Source organism: Chaetodon auriga, chromosome 10 (assembly GCF_051107435.1).
Source record: "Chaetodon auriga isolate fChaAug3 chromosome 10, fChaAug3.hap1, whole genome shotgun sequence".
NCBI lineage: Eukaryota > Metazoa > Chordata > Actinopteri > Chaetodontiformes > Chaetodontidae > Chaetodon > Chaetodon auriga.
The window spans coordinates 23,810,560-23,835,460 of NC_135083.1; the positions used below are offsets into that span (position 1 = coordinate 23,810,560).

Consider the following 24,901-nt stretch of genomic DNA (forward strand, 5'->3'; position numbering starts at 1 on the left):
ACGCTGCCACGGTTGAAACAGTCAAGCCTTCTAATGATATATTAAATGGGACAAATTTTATCAGGTCGTCCTCAAGCGATGAATGGATCTCTGTGAGGTAACTAATTTACTATTTAACCCCATTTGGGAGGTTACCTACCCCTTAAGGTGCTGTAATCAAAACCAGACAGCTGAGAATCACGTGACATGACGTGTAACCAGCATGGCGGCGCTGAGCTGAGGTAGCAACTCCACTGGACTGACACCGATAGCCTGGCTTTCGTTAGCTTCCCTTGTCACCTGCTTATCCGCAGGGCCAGGCCGAAGATGACGGCCTGAGAAAGCAGCGGGAGCAAGACCGAGAGATGCAGCAACAACAACACCGGCCACCACAGCAGCAACAGCACTCGCAGTCGAAGGCAGAAAACAGTAAAACGAAGAGCATGTTTCTGTCTAGGGCGCTGGAGAAAATCCTCTCGGATAAGGAGGTGAAGAGGAGCCAGCACAGCCAGCTGCGCAAAGCCTGTCAAGTGGCACTTGGTAAGTGGCTTTGCTCCGTTCACTGGTTTGCCGAGCCCCGTGTTTTATGTCGTGCCTGACTGAAACATTTCGGTCGTGTGTGGCTTATTACAGAGACAGGGCAGAGCTACCCAGTTAGCCAGCGTTAGCGTTAGCATGTGGATGGCCTTCATCGCCTGTTCAGCTGTCCGTTGACGTTTACAGATGGCGTTAGGTGGTGCGTGTGGGCGTCACATTAGTGTCTTATTGAACTTCTGCAGTGCTAACAACCTGCCTTCGCTACACCGTCACCCCCGTGAACGTTGACAGGTAAACAGACTAACATATAGCCGTCGGTAGCTAGTTAGCGCTAGGTTAGCTAACTAAACAGACCAATCCCCGTGTTGTACGTAGCACTGTCACTCAGCCAGACAGCCCAGTCCTGCTCTGCACCCAGACACACAGGCTATCTAACTCCAGGATACTCTGACGTCCGTGCTTTTCCATTCAACACAATCACGGATAGTGTTTCACACACCAGGCTGTTCGCTTAATCGTGTTCCTGCGTTTATATTTCAGCTCACCCGCCCTGCCCATTTGTGTGCACCCACCTCCTTGTCTACTGTTGTGGTTACTGAAAGAATGTGTGCACAACAGCTCGGTGGCATTGACAGTAGTCTGGTACCAATCACGTACAGGTAGTTGTTCGTTGAGGGTGTTTTTTTTTGCACAGTGCCCCAAGAAGTTGTGCTTCATTGTGAAGACACAGTTAGGTTGTGGGACCACAGGATTGACTGCAAAGACAGAGAGGGGTGGTCAAACAGGTCTGTGCATTCAAGCTGCATTGTCTGCTCTCTGTTCCCGTCTGCCGGTGACACTCTCTCATTATTCATGATACCAGCAGAACACAACACTCTCACTGCCCTGCTCACACTACTAATGTTGGCTATTATGTGTGAGTCTCGTCGTCATACTGACTGTCTGCATGGTATTTTGTTAAACTCCATGCAGGCACCGTGAACAGCTCATCTTTCTCAATGCCACAAACTCCTTGTGTCTCTGTTCAGATTTCTTAAGTTGTGATGTTGTGGACTGCAGACTTTTTCATCTGTTGCATCCATGCTTAATTAGGCATTCAGTTGAAAGAGCGATTAGTCGTTAATGGCTGTTTTTAAGTGGAACACCACAGCTGAGCCTGGTGACTAAGTAGATAACTCTTGAGTAGTATTAATGGTTCTCTTTATTTTAGTCCCGCTCTAATTTATACACAGTGGCCAAAGAATGACACGTCATAGAGTGCTGGTAGTTGTTTAAAGTCTGTCATGACAGTAACTGCGATTGTGACACTTCTGGTGAATATTACACAAGCGAGTTTCCTCTCTGCAGCCCTGTGATATGGAGAGTTTGTCATTGCTTTACATTACTCATCGTGCAGCCAAAGTCGCAAAGCTGGCTTGCTGAGAAGTGTGTGTGTGTGTGTGTGTGTGTGTGTGTGTGTGTGTGTGTGTGTGTCTAGCTTTGGATAGATCAATATGGGCTGTAAAAATATTGAAGAAATGGAAATTTAGGGAGCGTAACTTCGGTAGCAGCGCAGATGGGAATTTATGTGGGAAATATGAGAAAGACCAGTTGAACCAAATGTGATTAACAATAAAACATAGAGGTAGTCTCAGGTAAAATCCTGCAATACAACAATGCAGTAATCAATACACAGCAGTACACTTTGACCAGTAGCATCACTTGTCCACCAACTACAATATAAGGGAAACGGCAACACGTCCTACTGCAGATTGTTGTGATTGGCCGAGTGACCCCCAGGTGTAGAATCAAAACCCGGTGCTGTGTGCTGGAAGGTCAGAGTTCAGACTTCAGTAACGTTTAACCTTCTGTTTCTCCCTCCACAGATGAAATCAAGTCAGAGCTTGAAAAACAAAAGTAAGTATTGGTATGCACACACCTTGTCCCCTGAATGAATGAATGAATGAATGAGCGCTTTTTTCCCTTTCCTGTGATGTGAGGCACGGAGCCGAGGTAACGTTAGCCCTGAAGCAGTCTGCAGTAAACCCCAGCTGCTCACTCTGCTTTGTGACTTAGGTGATTTGCTGCTTTTATAACTGCTTCTTTGGAGTTTATCAGCAGCCCCTCAAACAGCCTGCAGGTAATCATCTGTAGCTGTAGGAAAGCAGTTATCTGAACAATATGCCATCATGCTTTTCTATTGTTTAAACATAAATATTAAATGCTCGGTAAAATTGTTTGCTGTGGAAAGATAGTTTCACATCTGTTCACATCAGTGGGATTTCGAGTGTTTTTTTTTTTTTTTTACATGAGCCAACATTGCGTTTATAGCAGCCTGCTGTCACTGAGTGTTTTCCAGCTCACACAGCTGTTTGCTGTCCTCTCCCACCTGCAGGGATGGAACAGTGGTCCCACCCAGAGCCAACTACATCGAGGCTGACAAATATGTGCTGCCCTTTGAGTTGGCCTGTCAGTCAAAGTCCCCCCGGATAGTTAGCACCTCTCTGGACTGTCTGCAGGTAAATCTTCACTCACACACACACACAGACACACACACACTGGCTTGTGCACATGAATGCATTAAAGTCAACATCTTCTGCTTCCGTCACATGAATTTCATTTCCTCTCAGCAGTTTTTTTCTTTTTTTTTCTTTTTTGTTTTGCTTGTGTTACCCACCTTGCTCCACCTGTTTCACTCGTCTGATTTGCACTTAGAACGATGGCTCTGCATTCCACACACACACACACACACACACACACACACACACACACACACACACACACTCCATCCTTTAATCTCCTAGTAGCTGCACTTTTTTTAACATCTTGCACACCTGTTATGTTTTAATTAATTGTAAATTTGGAAAGAATGGTGCTTTATTATTATTATTATTATTATTATTATTATTATTTGTTATGTTTAGTAGACAGTCTGTTACAGACTGGGAGCAGCAGTTTGAAACACATGGACATTACAGTGTCAGTCTAACAAAGGATCCTAGTGAGCTGCATTATGGGAAATGTAGGATCCTGTTTTTCTGGTTTTGAACTAAACTTCACTCTCAGATTCAGGATCAGACGCTGCACCTTCACATTTTTTAATCTGTCTCTTGTAAATCCACCAACTTTCTAAGTGCAATATTACATTGCTGAAGCATCTGTTCAAAAATTCACTCAATTTTTTGGTCAAATGAGCCCAAATACGACTTGTGGACACACAAAAATGAACCTGAATTTTTGGCTCTCCCATCCTCACAAATGAGCAGAGCAAACACACAAGCACTACTCAAATAAACCCTACATGAACACACATACACCTCAGTGCAAACACTGACACGCGTGCAGTGAATCCTGTGCATTACACTCCACAAAATCACTCCTGAATGACACGAAGACCCAAAACTGCTCAGTGAATTACAAAGCGAGTCTGCCTCTGCTTCTCCAACCTGTGCGCTGTTTAGAAGCTGATCGCGTACGGTCACATCACGGGCAACGCCCCGGACAGCAGGACCCCGGGCAAGAGGCTGATCGACCGGCTGGTGGAAACCATCTGCAACTGCTTCCAGGGCCCACAGACCGATGAGGGAGTGCAGCTCCAGATCATCAAGGTACACGCAGCGCCTCTCTGTACGCCTGGCAGCCTTCAGATCCTCCAGCTGTCGGTGTTTACTTTTTTCCCCGATCAGGTCAAACATTGAGGACTGACAGGCTTTCAGTCACGGTTCATCAGTCGTGGAAAACATTCAGTTTCTGCATGTGTTGAGTGATTAAAGTATATCATGTAATATTAGATGTAAGTATTATGTATTTATGTACTGGATGCCTTTGTCGCAGTCAGCCATTTGAACCCATCATGCAATATTTGATTCTATGATCATACAAACATTTTCTAGCGTAAACTAAGAGCACAGTCTGTTACAAAAAGCCTCCTTTGTTTGCGATCCAGTTCTGTGACATCCATATTTTATTTACTTCATAAAGAATCTAAAGACCAGAAAAGCAGTTGCCAGTACTGTCATTTGGATTTATGAGAAAGGATCAACTTTCTGCAACGTTTAGCCCTTTCATGCATTCCGGTTGTTCTGACATTTGGCTCGCACTTCCTGCTCATTTGTTTTCCTTGGTAACCTGCCTTGTGTTTGTGCAGTAGGTGTGATTCATACCTGCCGCTCACCGACGGCTCCTCTTGCAGTGAAACACATCCTGGTTGTTGAAGGGCAAAGTCTTTGCTGTCAGAAGGAGCACAGTTTTTTCACTGTTGACAAAAGATTTGCTGGATAGATTAATGACTTAACTGTTTTTGAGTGCATTTACCACTGAAGGAGACCTGAATGTTGCTACAGTCTGTTTAAACATACCTCAACACAAAATATAATGTCAAAGAATCAGTCATGTGGACATTTTTCATTAATTTGAAACCGATCTTTTGCACAACATCAAAAAAAGACAACAAACAGGTGAATTCTACACCAAACGCAGCATAGCGGAGTATCAGAACCAAACATTTGTGACTTAAATTTGCCACATGAGTAGGGAAGTGGAGTGGTGATTCAGCAGGTTCAGCCGCAGCATCTTCTCAACAGGATATGTTGTCTGATAACTCTTGACTTCCTTTTCTCTGTCCAGGCCCTGCTGACGACTGTGACCTCCCCGCACATAGAGATTCATGAGGGCACGGTGCTCCTCACAGTCAGGACCTGCTACAACATCTACCTGGCCAGTCGTAACCTCATCAACCAGACCACCGCTAAGGCCACACTCACGCAGATGCTCAACGTTATCTTCACACGCATGGAAAACCAGGCTGTGAGTGCAGTTTGGCATTGTTACCACGCACTGCTGTGATACATCTACCTGCACAACTGATGCCACTTTTTAGCAAAACATGGGAAATGTATTGCCTTCTCCTCTGCACTGTTTTTGAATTCAATTGAATGGCCCCAAAGAGATTTCAGTGCATTTGAAGTTTTAATTAAAGTGAACATAATATAACCTTTCTGTTGAGCAATATACTTCACCAACAAAAGCAAACAAAGACTTTTCTTGGCTGCACAAATGCAGCAACATAAGGGCCAAGCTCTGTCTGTGGCTGTGGATGGGATTATTCCTGGCTGGCTGCTTACTTCAGCATGTAACACAGGAACCTTTGCCAGGAAAGCTCATGCCAGGATTTAAACTGGTGCTTTTGTATTCTTCTATATATATATTTATATGACGGATGCTCATCAGATTTAGCCATGTTAGTTCACCGCATGTGACATCCATTAAAACTTCAGGGGTCTAATCATCACAGCCCTCGGCATCATCCCTCCAGCCATAGCCAGGCGCGTCCACTCTGCTGTGGTCACAGCCAGCAGCTGTGGCAGCAGTCAGAGCTCGGCCCTGCTGAGAGTTTGGTGATTCCGTCAAGTTTGAATTGAACTATTGTGGAATCACAGGTGCGTCGCTGTTTCTTTGTTATGAATCAAAGTCAGAATTTCGGATTTGAATAATCTGTTTAATGAGGACCAATTTATTTTCTTCCAGTTTCTGTTTATATTCCCTAACAGCCACTTTCCCTTGTATAAAAACAATTCTTCTCTTGTCCTGCTGCTGCCTCCACAGGCTCTGGAGGCTCAGGAGCAGGAGAAGGAGCGGCTGCGTCTACCCCAGCAGAACCCGTCCCCGGTCCCAGGTAATCGGAGGTCCGGCTCCCCACGGTCTGACCGGACACCTACTCCGGAGCCCCAGAGCTCCCCGTCTCCAGCGGCCAGTTCTCCAGACCTCACTGCGACCAACCCCACCAGCTCTGTGCCGCCACCACCAGCCTTGGACCAGGACCAAGACCAAGCAGCAAACACACCATCAATGAATGGAGAACCTGAGGGCGGCAGCGCTCCGATAAATGGAGGAGCGGAACCGGTCACGCCATCAAGAGGCATGTGTCAACCTGGGCCTCCAGCTCTGTTTGAATATGAAGTTACAGTTCAGTTGGAGCTTGAAAATCTGAACTGTGGATTGTACAGCTTTTATATAACAGCCTCCTCAATCTTCATGAGTCTTTCATGGCTCTTCATACTCTTCATTTGTTTCCATCAGATTCGGTTTTTGAAGACGAAGGTGCTGAGACGCCTCCTACAGCAGCTCAGTCGGCTGAGGAAGGGGACAAACCAAAGAGCAGTCCAAATCCAGCAGAGTCAGAGGCCACTGAAGGAGAGGATGGAGAGCTTCGGTCGACACAGACGCACAGCGGGACAGGTCGGCATGTGCTTGTCTTTTCTTATCTCTTTCATGTTTTCTGTCTCTTTTTCTACTGATCAATGTCAGTACGCTCGTCCGTGTTTTTCTCTTGTGACCCTGACCTGAAAGTGTCCATCCTAACCTGTCTTGCAGGGGGTCAAAACCCAGCCCACCCTGTCAGTGAGCAGTCAGAGCCCCCCAGAGTCAGAGCAGAGGCTCAGCAGATGAATGGCATCATTGAGGACCGCTCTTCTGTCTCCTCCACAGATATGCTGGTGAGTTAACAGCAATATTATTACTGTTGATCAGTAGTGTAGTGAGGGACTGCTGAGTGAAACAGGGTGGATGACATTTGAACTGCTCAAAAATGGATCAAGTGACATAATATGTGTGTGACATTTCTTACATTATTTATCCTCAGCTGCGATAATGATCACACTTACGTTTCAGATTAAAGTTTAGGGAATTTGATTGATTTTAAATTTTTTTTTCTTGTATGTTGAAAGCATAGCAGCTCAGAAAGCTGACTTCATTTGCTTAGAAATGTTCTACTGCACTGAGCATCAGCACAGTTTAGTTCCTCTCAGTCACAGCCAAGGCAAGTTGAGGGTTTGTAATGGCTAGAGACAACTCCAACTCTAGTTTGTTTGAAATTATGGTAAAATAGTTGAATGAATTACTGCTGTGAGGATGATGATTAAAGTGGATTTAAAGTGAAATGAAAGGGAGCATGTTGATCCTGCTGGTAAGATCCTTAACTCCAGCCTCAGGACACATCTGGAGCTTGACCACAAGCCTCAATCAATGTGTGTCCCAGTGTGGAAATGGCTTCGGACTAGACCAATCAGAGCTGTTCTTTTCCTTTGTTTTCAGTTGTTTACATTAAAGGTAAGACTGATTTTGTTGGTCTGTTTCAGGATGCGGAGGCCCTGCAGGGACCGCACAACGCCGCCCGTTTCTCTCACATCCTGCAGAAAGATGCCTTTCTGGTGTTCCGCTCTCTGTGCAAACTCTCCATGAAGCCCCTTGCTGATGGACCCCCAGACCCAAAGTGAGTGAGGTGTATCTTCCTCCTAATGCTTTCCAACTTGCATCACCAGGCCTTTTCAGTCTGACCTTATCTCAGCTGGTCAACATTTCTTTACATATTTATTTTCGTCATGCTACAGTTTGCCAAAATAAATGTAGATGCCTTCGGTCTGCGCACAGAGCCTCACCTCAGTCTCCACAGGTTACCTTGTCCTTTTCCATTCCGGTGTGGCTCTGTCATCTCCAGTTACTGTAACGTTAGACTCTGAGCCAGTCAGTGTGAATAGGGCAGCGTAAACTGAGCCCAGAAGAAGCTCACAAAGAAGTCAGTCTGGCCTACATTCAATAAATACCATAATGAAACACCATTATACAAAAGTATCTTGTGTTTCCATCAACTTAGAGTAAACTGGAGTCATTTTTACTGATATATTGAAACACTTCCTCAGATTTATTTCATTTATATTCACACTGAATGCACATGGTTTAACTGGCGCTTGTCTGATCCCTCTCTGCAGGTCCCATGAGCTGCGCTCTAAGATTGTCTCTCTGCAGCTGCTGCTCTCTGTGCTGCAGGGTGCTGGGCCTGTGTTTCGCACTCATGAGATGTTTGTCAACGCCATCAAACAGTATCTGTGCGTGGCGCTGTCCAAAAACGGCGTCTCCTCTGTGCCTGAGGTCTTTGAGCTCTCACTGGCCATCTTCCTCACCTTGCTGTCCCACTTCAAGGTCCACCTGAAGATGCAGATCGAGGTACAGAGCGCAGAGTAACAGTGACAGACTGTGTCATCTGTGCTGAGTTAGTTTGTCTCAGACATTTGTTTTAATATTCATGTTGGTGCAGCTTGTTTGATTATCCCGTCTGCTCCGCCATGCTTCAGGTATTTTTCCGGGAGATTTTTCTGACCATCCTGGAGACATCGACCAGCTCCTTTGAGCACAAGTGGATGGTTATCCAGACACTAACACGCATCTGTGCAGGTACCGCTGATACTGTACAAGTTTTTCTTAAACCAAAATTTTAAATAACGCCTAATTAACAACTAAGAAATGAAACATACAGTCAAACTAAAGCCCTTTGCAGACAAGAAATATATCAAGCTGATGACTTTTACAGCTTTATTTACACATGAGAAGTCATTTATGGAAAGAATACCAAGATGTGGGACTCATTTATTCATCCATGCAGTTGGCATGGTTTAATAGATTATAAACATGAGGAGGGAGACACATGATCTGAAGATGACTGAGGTTGTATGAGGGTTATTTTTATCTCGTTTTGTCCTGCATGACAAGAGGAAGAAATGCTTTTTATACACTGATCTGACATGAGAATAATCTCCTCAAGAAATTGTCATCGGCTCATTCACTCAGTTTATTTCCTTTGAGCAAAGGACACGATACTTATTTGAGAATGTTCTGATTGTAATATGATGGGACAAAATTTGTGTTTAATCGCTCGGTGTAAACTTGTGCAGCTTCAGCCTGTATGTTACTCTGACAGCATTAGACTGAGACATGTACCATGTTGGGAGTGTTACAGAAGTGTTACAGGTCAGACCGAGTAAGACTGCTGTTGGAACTTAAATGTCAGAGTGACTCAGGCGCTTATTCAGACATGGGACCAACATGCTGTCACATTTCCATTACAAGGTGCGTGACTGAAGGGGGCCTGAACAGTCCCAGTTGGAGCTGCGTCTCATGACTATGCTGCAGTTGTCACCATTCCTGGCGCTGATTGCCTTGCATGTTCTTTTGCTCTGGTAGCCTGAGCGACTGCTGACTGCAGAGGGCAGTAACAGTTAGTAGCAGTAAATGGGCCCACAAACAGATGACAGTTGAAAAATGCTTTGCAAACATTGGTTGATAGTGACATGCATCGGCTAGTGTATCATCCTGCCTTGTTATCTTTTCTACGAGTGCAGCCCTGAAAGGATTCTGCTGCTGTTCTGTCAGTTGGTAGTGATGCATTGAACAGCACAGTCAGGTTTTTCCTAGAATTATTGTATTTACTGTTTTCTTAAGATTACAGTATGTTATCACCCTGGAGAAAATAAGTGAAAGGCTCTTGTAATACATTTCTTTCCCGACCAGATGCCCAGTGCGTGGTTGATATCTACGTGAATTACGACTGTGACTTGAATGCAGCCAACATCTTTGAGCGCCTTGTCAACGACCTGTCCAAGATTGCTCAGGGCAGGAGTGGTCAGGAGCTTGGGATGACTCCTCTGCAGGTACACATACACTCAGGGATTCAGTGCACTGTCTAATATGTTGTAAGGCTTCTCCTCTTCTGTCTCCTCAGTGTTTCATGTTTAGGATTTACATCCTAGTTATTAAGCTGTTCACAACATACATGACCAAAATTTTAAAAACCCAGTTGTAATTTGGTCAAAGGAGGCAGGACCCTTCTGGCCGTAGCTTCCTTGTCGTGTTTAGTGTGTAACACCACTTACATGTGTGATTGTATGTTCTATAATATCCACAGGAGCTGAGCCTTCGTAAAAAGGGTTTAGAGTGTCTGGTGTCCATCCTCAAATGTATGGTGGAGTGGAGCAAAGACATGTATGTCAATCCAAACCTTCAAGCTAACCTGGGTAAGTGTGTAGTGGACCGTACATGTGTGAGCAATGCACGGGAGACGGGGGAAGTGTGCATGTATGTGATCGCTGCGTCTGTGTGTGTGATTTGTTTGCAGGCCAGGAGCATCCGTCTGACAGTGACGGTGGAGAGTTGAAGCTTACAGAGCAGCTGGTGGGACGTCGAGACAGCATCAGTTCGCTGGACTCCACCGTCTCCTCCAGCGTCCCGGTTTCCCAGGCGGACCATCCGGAGCAGTACGAGGTTATCAAACAGCAGAAGGACATCATCGAGCACGGCATCGAACTGTGAGCAGCTTTTCTCAGCCTGGTTTGGATTTACTTTAGGATTAATTAGGATCAACTTTTATTGATGGAACAATCCCTCAGTGTGGTAATGTCGGCCTTGATGCTTTTAATTCTCGTTTAAAGAAGACGAGCGCTGACGTTTTCCTCTCATCTGCCCCCAGCTTCAACAAGAAGCCAAAGCGAGGTATCCAGTACCTGCAGGACCAGGGCATGCTGGGTGCCACAGCCGAGGACATCTCCCAGTTCCTCCATCAGGAGGATAGGCTGGACACTGTGAGGCTGGCACTCAAATTATACAAAGTTCTCCAGCAGCAAAAATGTTCATTCCAGTTAATAATGCCCCAACCACTTTACCTCTGCACCCACAGACCCAGGTGGGAGAGTTCTTGGGTGAGAACATCAAGTTCAACAAAGAAGTGATGTACTGCTACGTGGACCAGTTGGACTTTTGCGGGCGGGACTTTGTCTCTGCTCTCAGAGCGTTCCTGGAAGGCTTCAGGCTGCCTGGTGAGGCCCAGAAGATTGACAGGCTGATGGAGAAGTTCGCTGCTCGATACCTGGAGTGCAACCAGGGGTAAGGCCCATCTTAGGTCACCTATTAAAACACGAGGGCTTGGGGAGATTTACTGCTACTTGTGAAGTGTGTTTGATTTTAATCACTATGAGAGTCTACGTTTGATTAAAAACAAACAAACATTAGAACAGTGCAGCTGCTAACTGTTGTCCTCATATGTCCTCTTTACAGACAGACTCTGTTTGCCAGTGCAGACACTGCCTACGTGCTGGCATACTCCATCATTATGCTCACCACAGACCTGCACAGTCCTCAGGTGAGAACTGTGCATTGTTTTATGTCCTGTCACCGTCCTCACCATGATCACCATACGTCAGCCATGTATCATCAAGGACACAACGGTGTCATTTCTCTCTGTGGAGCGTTCATTAAGCCTCGTCAGTCGGTCTTTTCGCAGTAAAGGGTCACCTTGCATTTGTCATTATTTACTAAAGGACGTCACCAAAGTCTATAACACTCTAAGACATGGTTTTACAACTCTGGGAAAATTACTACGGTGACAGCTGTTTTACTTTTTGGCACTCTAATTGCAAAGTAGACAGTATAAACAGCACAAATGTATCTGCTAGTGCTTGTATGAATTAGATAGTCCACAGCAGTGCCTTGCTGCGTGATGATGCGTTGCATTTCGCCAAAAGCTGAACGAGGTTTGGCTTTTTTGCTGGATGACCCTGCGTGTCTTTTCCAAAGTCCTCCTCATTGGCTGTGTTGACCACCGTGTGGCCTGTATCTGTCTTCTACAAGGAGCCTCTGATTTATCACTGCTGACACACCACTGTGAGAGAGGAAATTACATCTGAAATTTAAAGTGTGGGACTAGAAGGTATAAAATGTGGCACAGAGAGAGACGACGAGACAATGTCAGACAATGAAAACACTTCAGTAAGCACTTCAACACTTTAGCTGTAAGGGAAAGTAAATTGAAGGATGTGTTATACTCCAGAGCAACAGCAGCAGTCCATACAATGTTTATCTTCTGTTCCCTTCAGTGGTTTTCTGCTTGAATCTGTTTTTTTTCCTAACTTTTAATGGCTCATAACAGATCCAGACCAGTGCAGTCTGACAGCCTGTAATAAAGTTTACACAAATAACAAAGGAGTTAAATCAAAAATCACATGCATTCATTTTCTTCAGTCTCTGACGTCTTTGTTCAGCTGACTATCTGACTTTAATTCATTTTTTTTCTCTCACATATTGTCTTCCACTTGCTGGATGAATACATGGCTGCAGATCCAAAGGTGTCTGTTTTTAGCCCAATACTAAAGATTCAGCTGCAGAAAACACACTTGCTTTATCTCCTCTGCTTTCCAGACGTGCAGTATGCATCAGAACAGCCAGTCAGCTGAACTGGTTGGCTTGGTTCAGTTATGTCTGCAGTTGCAGTGCCAAAAAATTTAGCAACCCTGGCAGTCGTGTGCAGCAGACTTAGTAAATATTCCCCTGTGTATAAAGACCAAACATGATAGAAGCTAACACCTGATAATGGCAAGACATCAGGTAGCTAATTTTGTGTTCATTAATTCAAACATATGCAGTGCTCGAGTAGCTTGATGGGAAGAGTCATCCACTGTGTTCCATTCTCACACTCTCAATTTCCTCTTTTTAATTAATCACCCTGAATGCCTCCCCTGATTGTTTTCATTCATGTAGGTGAAGAACAAGATGACGAAGGAGCAGTACATCAAGATGAATCGCGGTATTAACGACAGTAAGGACCTGCCTGAAGAGTATCTATCTTCCATATACGATGAGATTGCGGGCAAGAAGATTGCCATGAAGGAAAGCAAAGAGTTCTCAATCACCCCAAAGTCCACCAAGCAGAGTGAGTACTTGTCACCTTTCAAACACTTTCTGTCAGGATTACTCAGAGAAAACGGTTTTCTCTGAAGTGTGTTTTCTGAACAGGTGTCCTCCAGGCTCTGCACCTGGCACTACTCAAACTCAAACATCAGAGACATGTATGTTCTCCTCCCTCCAGGTGTAGCCAGTGAGAAGCAGCGTCGTCTGCTGTACAACATGGAGATGGAGCAGATGGCGAAGACGGCTAAAGCTCTGATGGAGGCAGTCAGCCACGCCCAGGCCCCCTTCTTCAGCGCCACACACCTGGAGCATGTCAGGCCCATGTTCAAGGTGTTACTTTGTGGTTTTTTACTTTACATTCCCAACTCGCTTGAACCAGAGCTTTACACTGTGCGATGAATAGAGGCAAACTGTTACAGCAAGTGAAATATCAGATGTGGATGTACTGGAAATGTACAGCTGCCTGTAACGTCTGTGTTTTGCAGCTGGCGTGGACCCCCTTGCTGGCAGCGTTCAGTGTGGGACTGCAGGACTGTGACGACCCAGAGGTGGCCTCACTGTGTCTGGAGGGCATTCGATGTGCCATCAGGATCGCCTGCATCTTCAGCATGCAGGTCTGGTGCTCTTTAACACACAAATGGAGCCTAATATAGAAGCGGTGTTCATCATGTGTAATTGGCTCAGTGTTCCTAGTGTTTAAAACAGCATGAGAATGTGACCGTGCAGTAACCGGCTTTCCTGTCTGTAGTTGGAGCGAGATGCGTATGTCCAAGCCTTGGCCAGATTCACGCTGCTGACGGCCAGTTCCAGCATCACTGAGATGAAGCAGAAGAACATCGACACCATCAAGACCCTGATCACCGTGGCCCACACTGACGGCAACTACCTGGGCAACTCCTGGCATGAGGTGACTCCCTGCTCCAAGGACTGATGAGCATTAGTAACACAGACAAATATTCATCTATTATGGATTGATAAGATTACAGATAACGAGCAACAGTGGCCAGTTTATTCAGGACACCTAAATGAAACTAAGGCAGTTGAAAGTTAAGGCTGAAAGTTATTTGTGGTTTTTACATTTGTGTTGTAGATCTTGAGGTGTATCAGTCAGTTGGAACTGGCCCAGTTGATCGGCACAGGGGTAAAGACACGCTACATCTCAGGGGTGGTCCGGGACAAGGAGGCTGGCATCAAGGGCTTACCCTCTGGCACAGAGGAGTTCATGCCCCTGGGGCTGGGTAAGATACACTTACACACACACACTGGGAATGTGTGTGTGCTTTTAAAGATCTCATGCACCTGTTGTATGTCTGATGAATGTTTACATTAGCTTGTGCTAAACGTGTTTGGTGACGCAGGAAACCTCGTGGGAAGTCAGGACAAGAGACAGATGGCTCACATCCAGGAGTCAGTAGGAGAGACCAGCTCTCAGAGTGTGGTGGTCGCTGTGGACAGGTAAGAAAAGAGACTGTGGTCAGATACTGGACATGAGTAACATACTGAACACATGATGAAGATCTCTGTTCCCTACAGATAATAAAGTTGCTTTTTTATTTGCAGGATCTTCACTGGCTCCACCAGACTAGACGGGAATGCGATCGGTGAGCGTGTGTTCGTCCTTATGTCCGGCATCTCCGTTTGAGTGTGTTACAAAGAAAGGGAAATAATTCATTGTGTGTGACTGTTCCTTTGTTTCCAGTGGACTTTGTGCGGTGGCTGTGTGCAGTATCCATGGATGAGCTGGCCTCGACACACCAGCCGCGCATGTTCAGTTTACAAAAGATTGTAGAAATCTCCTACTACAACATGAACCGGATCAGGCTGCAGTGGTCTCGAATTTGGCAGGTCATCGGAGACCACTTCAATAAGGTCGGTGGAGCAGAGGGTTTGCACAGTTTGGGTTTTAAAAGCGTGTCAGCTGAAAATTCTTCAGCAGGCAGAAGCGTGAGCCACGATCTCATGTGTGTCAGTGAGGGGTGGTGTGGGAGGCAGCAGCGGGATGACACAGTGCTAATTATGTCTGCAGAGTTTGTGTGTTTGCTATTGCAAGCCAGACACTCTCAGTTAGTTTAGTGTTCTTAAGTGGAGCATGTTTTGGGCCTGAGATTGAACACCCAGCTTTAAGTACATGAAACATACAAAGACAATCTGTCACTCAATAATTATTGCTGAAATATTGACATTTACTAGAATCTCTTGTATCAGACTTGAAGCTACTCTAATCGATATTTTTAAATACTAAGAATGACTGTGTAATGTGGAAGAGGTCGCTCATATTAACAAACCCCAGAGACGTTTTTCCCAGCTGTTTGTAGCATTTTAGCGCTTAGCTTTTATCAATCGCGATTTTCCTTGTTTTGGTTCAGTCTTACAGCTCATCTCATCTTTTTCAGCTAAAAAAAAAAACCCCCACTGTACTACCTGCTCAGCACCAGACAGCAGACATGCAAAGCTAGTTATTAGCTTATGAATAAAGTGCTCCATCTAGCAGCTAAAGCAGCCAGAGAGGAATTGGTGGAGACCAAAAACAGGCATAAAGGGAGAAAGAATACTGTGAATACAGAAGAATATAGCTTGTGGTGCTTCCCCTAAATGGCCAGAAAGAATCAGGAAATGCAGGTTTAATCAGGATTGTCCAGTTCACGTACTGACCAAACGATGCATCGCTGAGCTCCTCTGATGACTGGCTTCCTGTAGGTGGGCTGTAACCCCAATGAGGATGTCGCCATCTTTGCTGTGGACTCACTGAGGCAGCTCTCCATGAAGTTCTTGGAGAAAGGAGAGCTGGCCAACTTCCGCTTCCAGAAGGACTTCCTCAGGCCTTTTGAGCACATCATGAAGAAGAACAGGTAAAGAATATTGAGAATATTGAGGGTCTGTTCTTTCTTAGTACATAAGTCGTCTATAGGTATGTATAGTAAAAAGCTACAGGGTCATAGGAGTGACAGTGGTTGGGCACTAATGAGTTATATCCAGTAGATATATAGAGTAGCATAGTGGTTATTAGATGCAGTACGCATTGTAGTGAGTGTTTAATAATCCCCCCTCCCCCCACCACAGGTCCCCCACTATCAAGGACATGGTGATCAGGTGTGTGGCTCAGATGGTAAACTCCCAGGCGGCCAACATCCGTTCAGGGTGGAAGAACATCTTCTCAGTGTTTCACCAGGCAGCCTCCGATCACGATGAGACCATAGTGGAGCTGGCCTTCCAGACCACGGGGCACATTGTCAGTGAGTATGACTGCAGCTGTCTGCTCAGGTGATGCAGAACAGGCGACGGAGGCGGTTTGTGCCAAACTGGATCCTCAGTCCTGCATAGCTTTATGAGAGTGTGAGAATGAAGGTTTCATACCGTTAAGCTGGCCCCACATTCGAAGATAATTGGGCAGATTTTGGAATCACCACTCTGAAATCCCTTAGTATAAACACCAAGTGTGTGGTCCTACATCCTGATTTTTCTGGTGTTTCTAAAAGCTGCTAAGATTTGAAACTCCTCCAGTGTGCACCAGGCTACAACAAATCAAATCAGCAACGAGCTGATCCTGGTTTTCTTACTCTCTGTCCTCAGTGAACACCTTCCAGGAGCACTTTGCAGCTGCTATTGATTCGTTCCAGGATGCTGTGAAGTGCCTGTCAGAGTTTGTGTGTAACGCAGCTTTTCCTGACACCAGCATGGAGGCCATCCGACTCATCCGACACTGTGCTAAATACGTCTCCGAAAGGCCACAGGTGGGAGCGACTCAGCTGAGACTTTACTGGTTCAATAAAAAGGCAATTGTGTGACGCAGTAATGGCGCCTGTCCATCTTTGTGTTATGTGCTGTCTTCAAACATGATTATGCGATATTACACTTCATGAAATTGTGTCCTGCTGTGTCCCTGTCCAGACCCTGAGGGAATACACCAGTGATGACATGAATGTTGCCCCTGGTGATCGGGTGTGGGTTCGCGGCTGGTTTCCCATTCTGTTCGAGCTCTCTTGTATCATCAACCGCTGCAAGTTGGATGTTCGGACCAGGTAGAAAAACAGCTCGCCGCAGAGTGAAGCTCATGCTGTCATTTCACTGCTACATGGACACGTCCTCCAAAACTTTGTCTCCTCTAGTGCTTGACCTGCTCCCATCTGCAAAGACAAGACATATAAAAATAAATTAAAGAAGACAAACTAAATAGTAGGATGTAACACAAACAGGCTGTTTTGCATAAAACTGAAGCATGACTGGATAAAAAGTTAAGAGAAGTTGTTCTCAGACTTACAGTAAGTGACAGTTAACATGCAGATGTCAGTGTTGTTGGTGTTATTATATGTATTCATCTATTAGAACAACATTGATCTGCAACAATTTTGATCATTTTGAGTAATTGTTTCTTTCATTTAATAAGGAAAAACTGCCAAATCTCTGCTGGGTCCAGCTGCTCCTTAAATATAATCATTTGCTTCTTTTCTGTGTTTTATAATATTAGAAATGGAATATCTTTGACAAAATAAGACATTTGAAGGTGTCACCTTCGGTCCTGAGGAGGACACGTTTGGCTTTTTAAAGGTCGTTTCATTTTCACTGAAATACAAAGTACATTCACCCGCCTCTATTTCCTCTAATAAGAAGTTTAAACTTCTCTTTAGAAACACTCAGTGAGCTGTTCCACATTTTGGACTCTACACATAGAAAGCATTTAAATGAAAAGAACCATGTCTATGATTTTTTTCTTGATTGAATTTTGACTGTGCACATTGTTACACCTGTTTTGTTCTCTAGTTCTCTCAAACACCTGTATTTAGCTTGGAACCTGGCATTTAGGCTTTTAAATACATGAATTAAGACTAAAGTGTGTTGGGATATCAGTTAAAAAGACGACAGGGGTGCAGTGGAAAGAAGCAGGATGGAAGCGTCTCGTCTCTTTGTGTCCCCGTTGATCTTGCTGTTTGCAGAGCTCTGAGCATCCAGACTGATGCATGAACTGTTTGTCTTCTTCTGACAGAGGTCTCACAGTCATGTTTGAGATCATGAAGAGTTACGGTCACACTTTCGAGAAGCACTGGTGGCACGACCTCTTCAGAATCGTCTTCCGCATCTTCGACAACATGAAGCTCCCCGAGCAGCAGACAGAGGTCAGAGGTCACTGGCAGCAGGCCGTCAGGGCCCATGGCTGTTTATGTTTTAAACATTTGAAGGATATCCTCTTTTGTGATTTGGAGATAGTCAGAAGATCTGTCAACAATTGATGCACACATACAGACTGAAAGGCAGGGCGTTTTAAAAGCCTGTCTTACATCAACTTCTGTTTGCTTCATGTTTGCTTCCAGAAAACAGAGTGGATGACGACAACGTGTAACCATGCACTGTATGCCATCTGCGACGTGTTCACCCAGTTTTATGAGCCTCTCAGTGAAATCCTGCTGGCTGACATTTTCACACAGCTACAGTGGTGTGTGAGGCAAGGTGGGTGTTCGGTATCACAGTCCAAGCGTTCAGCTGTGGTAACAGGATTCTGTGGCAGACGTGTTTTCAAGCTCTCACTTCTCCTCTGCAGACAACGAGCAGCTGGCTCGGTCGGGGACCAACTGTCTGGAGAATCTGGTGATTCTGAACGGGGAGAAGTTCAGCCCCGAGGTCTGGAACATCACCTGCTCCTGCATGCTGGAGATCTTCCAGAACACCAGCCCTCACGCGTAAGTCCTGAACTGCTGAACTGTCACGCAGGGATTCGGCTCATTCGGTTTCAATTCACTCAGCTCGAAAGGGGTAATGAAACTGCATGTTAACATCTCATTCAGCCTGTTATTTAATTCATCCTAACTGTTCTGAAGACAGTATTCTCAGCGGGAAGTTAATGGGAAACGAATTAAGGCTAATGTAAATCAAAGTGCTTTAGTGTTGCAGAGACGGGATGGAAGTTATCACAACACCTGATTGCCCTTCTCTTTGCTTTGCTCATCAGTTTGTTGACTTGGCGACCGACTGGACAGGAAGAGGAAACTGGAGATGGCAAACATTTTGTAAGAACATAAACAAATACACCTGTTAGCAGTAATCACAGTATGCACAGCAGCAGCTCAGCAGATGCTTCATGCTCCTCACTAACCTGTGAATGTCCTCAATGTTTGTCGCTTAACGTCTCCAGGATGCTGATTTTGACAGCCAGTCCCAGAGCAGCTACGACAGAGCTCTGTCTGAGAGGGGGCACAGCCAGATGTCCAGCGACGACACCTGGAAGGGCAAGTCCAATGCGAGTGAGTACACACACACTCACACCCACTGCAGACTCAAATTCAACCTGAAAATCTACATGAAAAACATTTTTACTGACTGCCTCTGTTAAGTCTGAGTGCCACAGTCAGTTTTCCCCTTACCTGCTCACATCTCTACACCCTCTCGGGTTTGTCTGTTCTGTAGGAGTGTCAGACCAGAAGCTGTTTGCAGGGCTGCTGATTAAATGTGTGGTACAGCTCGAACTCATCCAGACCATAGACAACATTGTCTTCTACCCAGCAACCAGCAAGAAAGAGGATGCTGAGAACATGGCTGCTGCACAGGTAGGCTCCAGCAGCTACCACATGGACTGATCTTTATCCCAACGTTGCCTTTAACTCACAGCATTTGTTTAGACAGTATTTAAGGAAAATGAGTTACAGAAAGAGTGAAATAGAGGAACAAAGAGGGTTCTCTTTGCTCTTGGCCTTCTCTGAAATGCTGCTTACTAATCTGAACTATGGGGAAGTGATCATATGTGAGATCAGACCAAGCCACAGCTCTGTGTAATCTTAAGTAATCAGATATACCGAGCTAAAGTAAAGTGTAAAAATGTCGTCCTGTCAGCGAGATGCTCTGGAGGAGTCGGAGGCTGAGGGAGGCGAGCTGGCTCCAGATCAGGGTATGTACAGACACATGACTTCTGCACACCTCTTCAAGCTGCTCGACTGTCTGCTGGAGTCGCACACCTTCGCCAAGGACTTCAACTCCAACAACGAACAGAGGACAGCGCTCTGGAGGGCAGGTAACTACAAAACAAATCCTCCATGGTGTTTCAGTTCAGTAAATTGTATGCACTTGTTCTGTACATATGTGACATGTAACTTTGTGTAGGAAATGTCAAAGTTATCAGACCATCATCTGCTCAAACCAGGTCCTGAAACAGTCTTACGGGGTTTTAGAATAAATTGTCTGACCTCACCATCTTAAGAAGTCTTCTGGTTCTAAAATGATTAATGTTTACAAGGTCCTCTAAAAATCCATTCTTTGTGCTGTGAGTATTCAGCTCATTCACAGAGGATGATCATTTTGGTAATAAGTTACATCTGTTTTTGCACATTCGGTCCCTCCTCCTGTTGTTGTTTGGTGTTTTTTGGACATTTTTAGCCTTGATTAGAGTTGATGGTGGAGAGATGATGGGAAATCGGGAAAGAGACAGATAAAGACATGCAACAAAGGTCCCTGGCCAGACTTGGACCAGGGGGATTGTGGCATTTTTGTCTGTGAATCTGATCGAAACAACAGAGATCCAGAGAGGAAATGAGGGACGAGAGAGAGGAGCGAGACATGCAGCAAAGGCCACAATCATCCAGGGACGCTGCAGTAGCTTCTGCTTTGGTTTTGTTTTTGTGAAACCACTGAATGTCTCTCTCTTCCGCCCTCAGGCTTTAAAGGGAAATCCAAGCCCAACTTATTGAAGCAGGAGACCAGCAGTCTTGCCTGCAGCCTGAGGATTTTGTTCAGGATGTACTCTGACCCCCAGCTGCAGGACTCATGGCCTGACATCCAGACACGCCTGCTGCTGTGAGTACAACATACGACGTGATCATTCAGTTTTTCACACAGCAACAGGCTGCTTCCTCAAACAAGAACAGAAAGTATATTTGTTTCACAGATTTGATGCATTCTGTGAGCTTTTCCAGCAGCAGGATGGTGGATGTGTGTGTTCACTGTAATGAAGGAACATGTCACCCAGCGCATCATGTGGCTGTGTTTAATGGTCATCATTGGTTGTTGGTTTTGATGTGTCAGTAAGAAAAATATGGAATATCACCAGACTTGCCCTTTAAATGCCTTGTAAAAAGCATAGTTGACGCAAGTGTTACTGCAGTGGCTCACGTCCACGACCTCAAAATAATGCCAGAGTGCGATTTCCTGGTTAAACATTGAGTATTGGATAAGTAAGCACCAACCGTGTCACAGAAAGTGCAGTACTGGTGTTTGCTCCGTGTTCAGTGAGCTGTTTTGACACATAGCTCATATCTCATTATATATTTATGAGGTGTACACCGTGCGTGTATATATCGGCATGGTACAAATCACCTTGTCGTGACCGTCACTGAGCAGCTGTGCTGGAGCAGCTGACTCATGTCTTACATCAACAATACTTATGTGTGGTGTTAATCATTAATTAAGTGGGGGCTTAATTCAGGATGTGTAGCATTGGCCCGCTCTCCCGCACAGACTGAAGCCCTCTGCCTGTGCAGTGTTGGAGGTGCATCAGTGTTGTGTTGGTCGTAACGCTGTGTGTGTGTGCTGGGTGGTCTCTCAGGGTGTGCAATGAAGCTCTGGCCTACTTCATCAGTCTGACCTCAGAGAGCCACAGAGAGGCTTGGAACAGCCTGCTGATGCTGCTGCTCACCAGGACGCTACGGCTGCCCGATGACAAGGCAGGAACACACAAACACGCACACACACACACACACACTGTTCTTCTAACTACACAGTGTACATTAGTTGGAGGTCTACTATATTTAGTGCATGGAAAGGACGAGCTTGAAAAAGCAGGACTCAAACCTGTATTTGCAAACATTAAACATTTGATTAAATCTGAACCAGGATCAGATTAAAGAGAGGCCTGGGCTAAAAAAAAAAAAATGTCCATATGTTAAAGGTGACAGGGTCAAAATGTATGTAACCTGTTTATATCTCCTTTTTTTTATTTATTTCATATTGTTGTGATTATAAACACTTTTGTAAGCTGTCACCTATGAATCATGCCCTCTCTGTGTGAGCGCATGATTCACTGATGATTCATGGCAGCCCATGATTCAGGGTTTCTTTCCAAGGCATTTAGGCCAAAACTATGGCAGTTTTTTGCTAGAAAACAACCCAGCACACAGCTTGAAGCAGCAGGAAATGTTGATGCCTCGCAGCCAGCTTTAGAGGAAAGTGCCAATACCACGCAAACCACTGCATCAACAAGAATTAAAGCAGTATTGTTAGAGTGGACTGGCCGGCACCGTTATCTTGTGCAAGAGCTGCTGTGAATTTGGGGTTTTTCTTCAAGTTGTTAAAACAAATCTTTGTGCTACAAATTGTGTTTATTTGCCTGAATGCAATTTCGTAACTCAATGAAATTGCTCCAAAAAGCAGCAAAAACACATCAGTGAAGATACAAATGGCCTCTCGACACATTAAAGTAACGCCCTGCTGTGAGCTCTGCGGCCTCCCGGCAGCGCCCACACCGCCCATCCTTTCTCTGTCATCTATAGTCTTGATATTTCCAAATATACAGCTCACAGCTTTGGCAGACAGTCAGGTGAGCAGGGATTAAAGCACCTGCAGTATGTGTCTTGGTTGAATTGTGATGCTCATTTCCATTTTTTCCTCTTCCTCCTTCTTTTCCAGTTCAAGCCCCATGCTTCCTGCTACTACCCCCACCTGTGTGAAATGATGCAGTTTGACCTGATCCCCGAGCTGCGGGCCGTTCTCAGGCGTTTCTTCCTGCGCATCGGCTCCGTCTTCCGCATCGCCGCTCCCGAGGCGGCACACGCCCGGACTCTGATGTCCTAGAATGAGTGGGGTGCAGGGTCAGGTGGAGGGACAGATGGAGAAATGGACATAACCGGGGACATTGATGAGTTGATCACAAGTGGACACGTGAGAAGCTTTCCCCTCTTTTGGATGGGGAAGGATTACAGAGGGGCTGCAATGTCAGGAGGACGACGACAAAGACTGTAGCTTTTCTGTCTCAGTTCAGGACTCTGCATTTAAGTGTTCAGCTTTTCTACGGCACTCAGCTTGTGGAAAAGTCTTTACCGGTCCTCCCTCCCTCCCTCCCTTCTTTCTCTCGGGGATGAACAGCACTGTGACCAGCACTCTCTGCTGACTGTAGTCATTCAACATCCCCCGACTCTCATCTCAAACTGTAATGACTAGAAAGGAACTATAAACGCATAATTTATTGATATTGTTGCAAACCCTGTACCGGATTTTGTTTTTCTGTTTGTTTTGTTTTTTTAATACTTAACAGAAAAAGAATATATCTACATGCTGAAAGCAAATGAACGATACCACTGAATTTGATGAAGCTTTTGTTTCCTTTTTGAAAATCTCCTTTGGCCGCCTGTGCCTGTTAGAAAAATGACGACACTGTCAGTGTCACCCTTATTGTGAGTTTGGTGATCTAATCAAAATATGTTGTAATATCTGAACCCTCATGTATCAGTGCCCATCCCAAAGCGTTGTTCGTCACTTTAATGTTTATGTTCCCTCTCATGTCTGTGTTATATGGACGCGGCTGTTGCCATTGTTGGGGAGACTGAAACTCTCAGCTGCAGGTGAAAACAACCTGCATCTCTTACAACACTATCAAAGATCAATGCAGCTGTGTTTGTGAGGTCTCTGCTCTCTGTGACACAACCGCCCCGTCATCTTTATCATTTCTTGCCTGTCGATGAGATTTTACTTATTTATTTTGCTCACATGCTTTAATTTCTTTTATGATTATTTTTTCAGGTTGATTGCAGGTTTACAATGAAAGGTTGGTTGAAAGGCTGATTACTTCCCTCTATCATGCATTCCCTTGTGTGTTGACCCAGTAAGCCTTACACTGAAGGACTTAACATGGAGTCAACCCCTCCTGGCTTTAGAATTGCAGGCTCATAAAATCCTCCGCCTATCCATCAATTGGCCCTCCGACACAGTGGTTGTCTATTTCCCACACTCTTTTGCACATTTGTTACCAACAGTTTGCTCGTGCATTAACACCGCCCAGTGTGCCAGCCTGCTCTGCGTGGTTGGAATGCCCATCAGTGTTGTGTCACATTCAACAGTAGAGTTCAACCGTAAGGTTCAGGAACGGAGGCGAAACCAAAACTCGCATCCACGGAGATACTGGAATCGCTGTATCCTGGCTCCTTCGTAGTTTATTCCATGCCTCTTTTTTAAAGAAGGATGTATGTAATTATTTAAAGTGCATTTAAATATTTTTTGAGAAGCATTCCTTCCCTCGCAACTATGGATGTCTACTTTTCTTCCCTAAAGCTAGGGAATATATAAATATATATATACAGTAAATGAAAAAATGCAGACTGTAAAGTTTTCAATGTAAGATACATAGAAATGAAAGTGCTATACGGTTCTATACATAATATTGTGATGTAATCTTCCAAGCATTTGGTGAAGTATCAATAAATCTGAATTCTAATCCACTCCAGTGACTATGGATTCAGTTTTAAAGTGGTTTAGAGCTGTCTCATGTGGAACATTTTGACTTGGCAAACACATTGCGATCAAGGTTTTCCAGTTCCAGAGCTGTGGCTATGAACATTGTGGTTAATCTGGGCAACTGAACGAAATGGAGCCATCATAAATGTTGTTACTTGTGCTTTTCCTGCTATGACAAGACAAGATGTGATTTGGCCAAGGGTCCTAAAGCCAACTTAAGCCCGGCATGTTTGCTGATGCTTGGATTTAACCTGCTTTCTTTAACCATAAGTCTGCTTCACAATGCCTCGTGTGTGTTTAAAGTAAGTCATTTGGCTGTTAATTAATTTCCTTGTGGCATTTGAGAGGGATTTCCAGTGTGTCTATATAAAGATGTCCACAGGGTGGCACTGTGCTCAAACTGGTGGTTGGCCTGAGGCGCGCTACATTTTGGGGTAACAAAGGTTACCATGGAGACCTCTCACATCCTTTG

At 45.0% G+C, this 24,901-nt stretch overlaps 1 protein-coding gene across 1 annotated transcript; it reads left to right on the plus strand.

The window, feature by feature from the left end:
- The first annotated feature begins 183 nt into the window (after positions 1-183).
- Positions 184-24,417, plus strand: arfgef2 (ADP-ribosylation factor guanine nucleotide-exchange factor 2 (brefeldin A-inhibited)). The gene is made up of 39 exons (XM_076740905.1): positions 184-519; positions 2,382-2,412; positions 2,891-3,014; positions 3,957-4,103; positions 5,122-5,301; positions 6,100-6,412; positions 6,574-6,732; positions 6,868-6,989; positions 7,632-7,765; positions 8,262-8,496; positions 8,625-8,724; positions 9,838-9,977; positions 10,232-10,340; positions 10,442-10,631; positions 10,793-10,904; positions 11,000-11,205; positions 11,377-11,461; positions 12,856-13,027; positions 13,184-13,335; positions 13,491-13,619; positions 13,754-13,912; positions 14,096-14,243; positions 14,364-14,460; positions 14,566-14,606; positions 14,705-14,874; positions 15,703-15,854; positions 16,066-16,238; positions 16,576-16,736; positions 16,894-17,024; positions 17,987-18,116; positions 18,312-18,447; positions 18,539-18,677; positions 18,947-19,004; positions 19,130-19,238; positions 19,402-19,541; positions 19,825-20,002; positions 20,643-20,781; positions 21,530-21,647; positions 22,609-24,417. Exons 1-39 carry the CDS (start codon positions 345-347, stop codon positions 22,771-22,773), a joined length of 5,559 nt encoding a protein of 1,852 aa, XP_076597020.1. The 5' UTR covers positions 184-344; the 3' UTR covers positions 22,774-24,417.
- Positions 24,418-24,901: the final 484 nt, after the last annotated feature.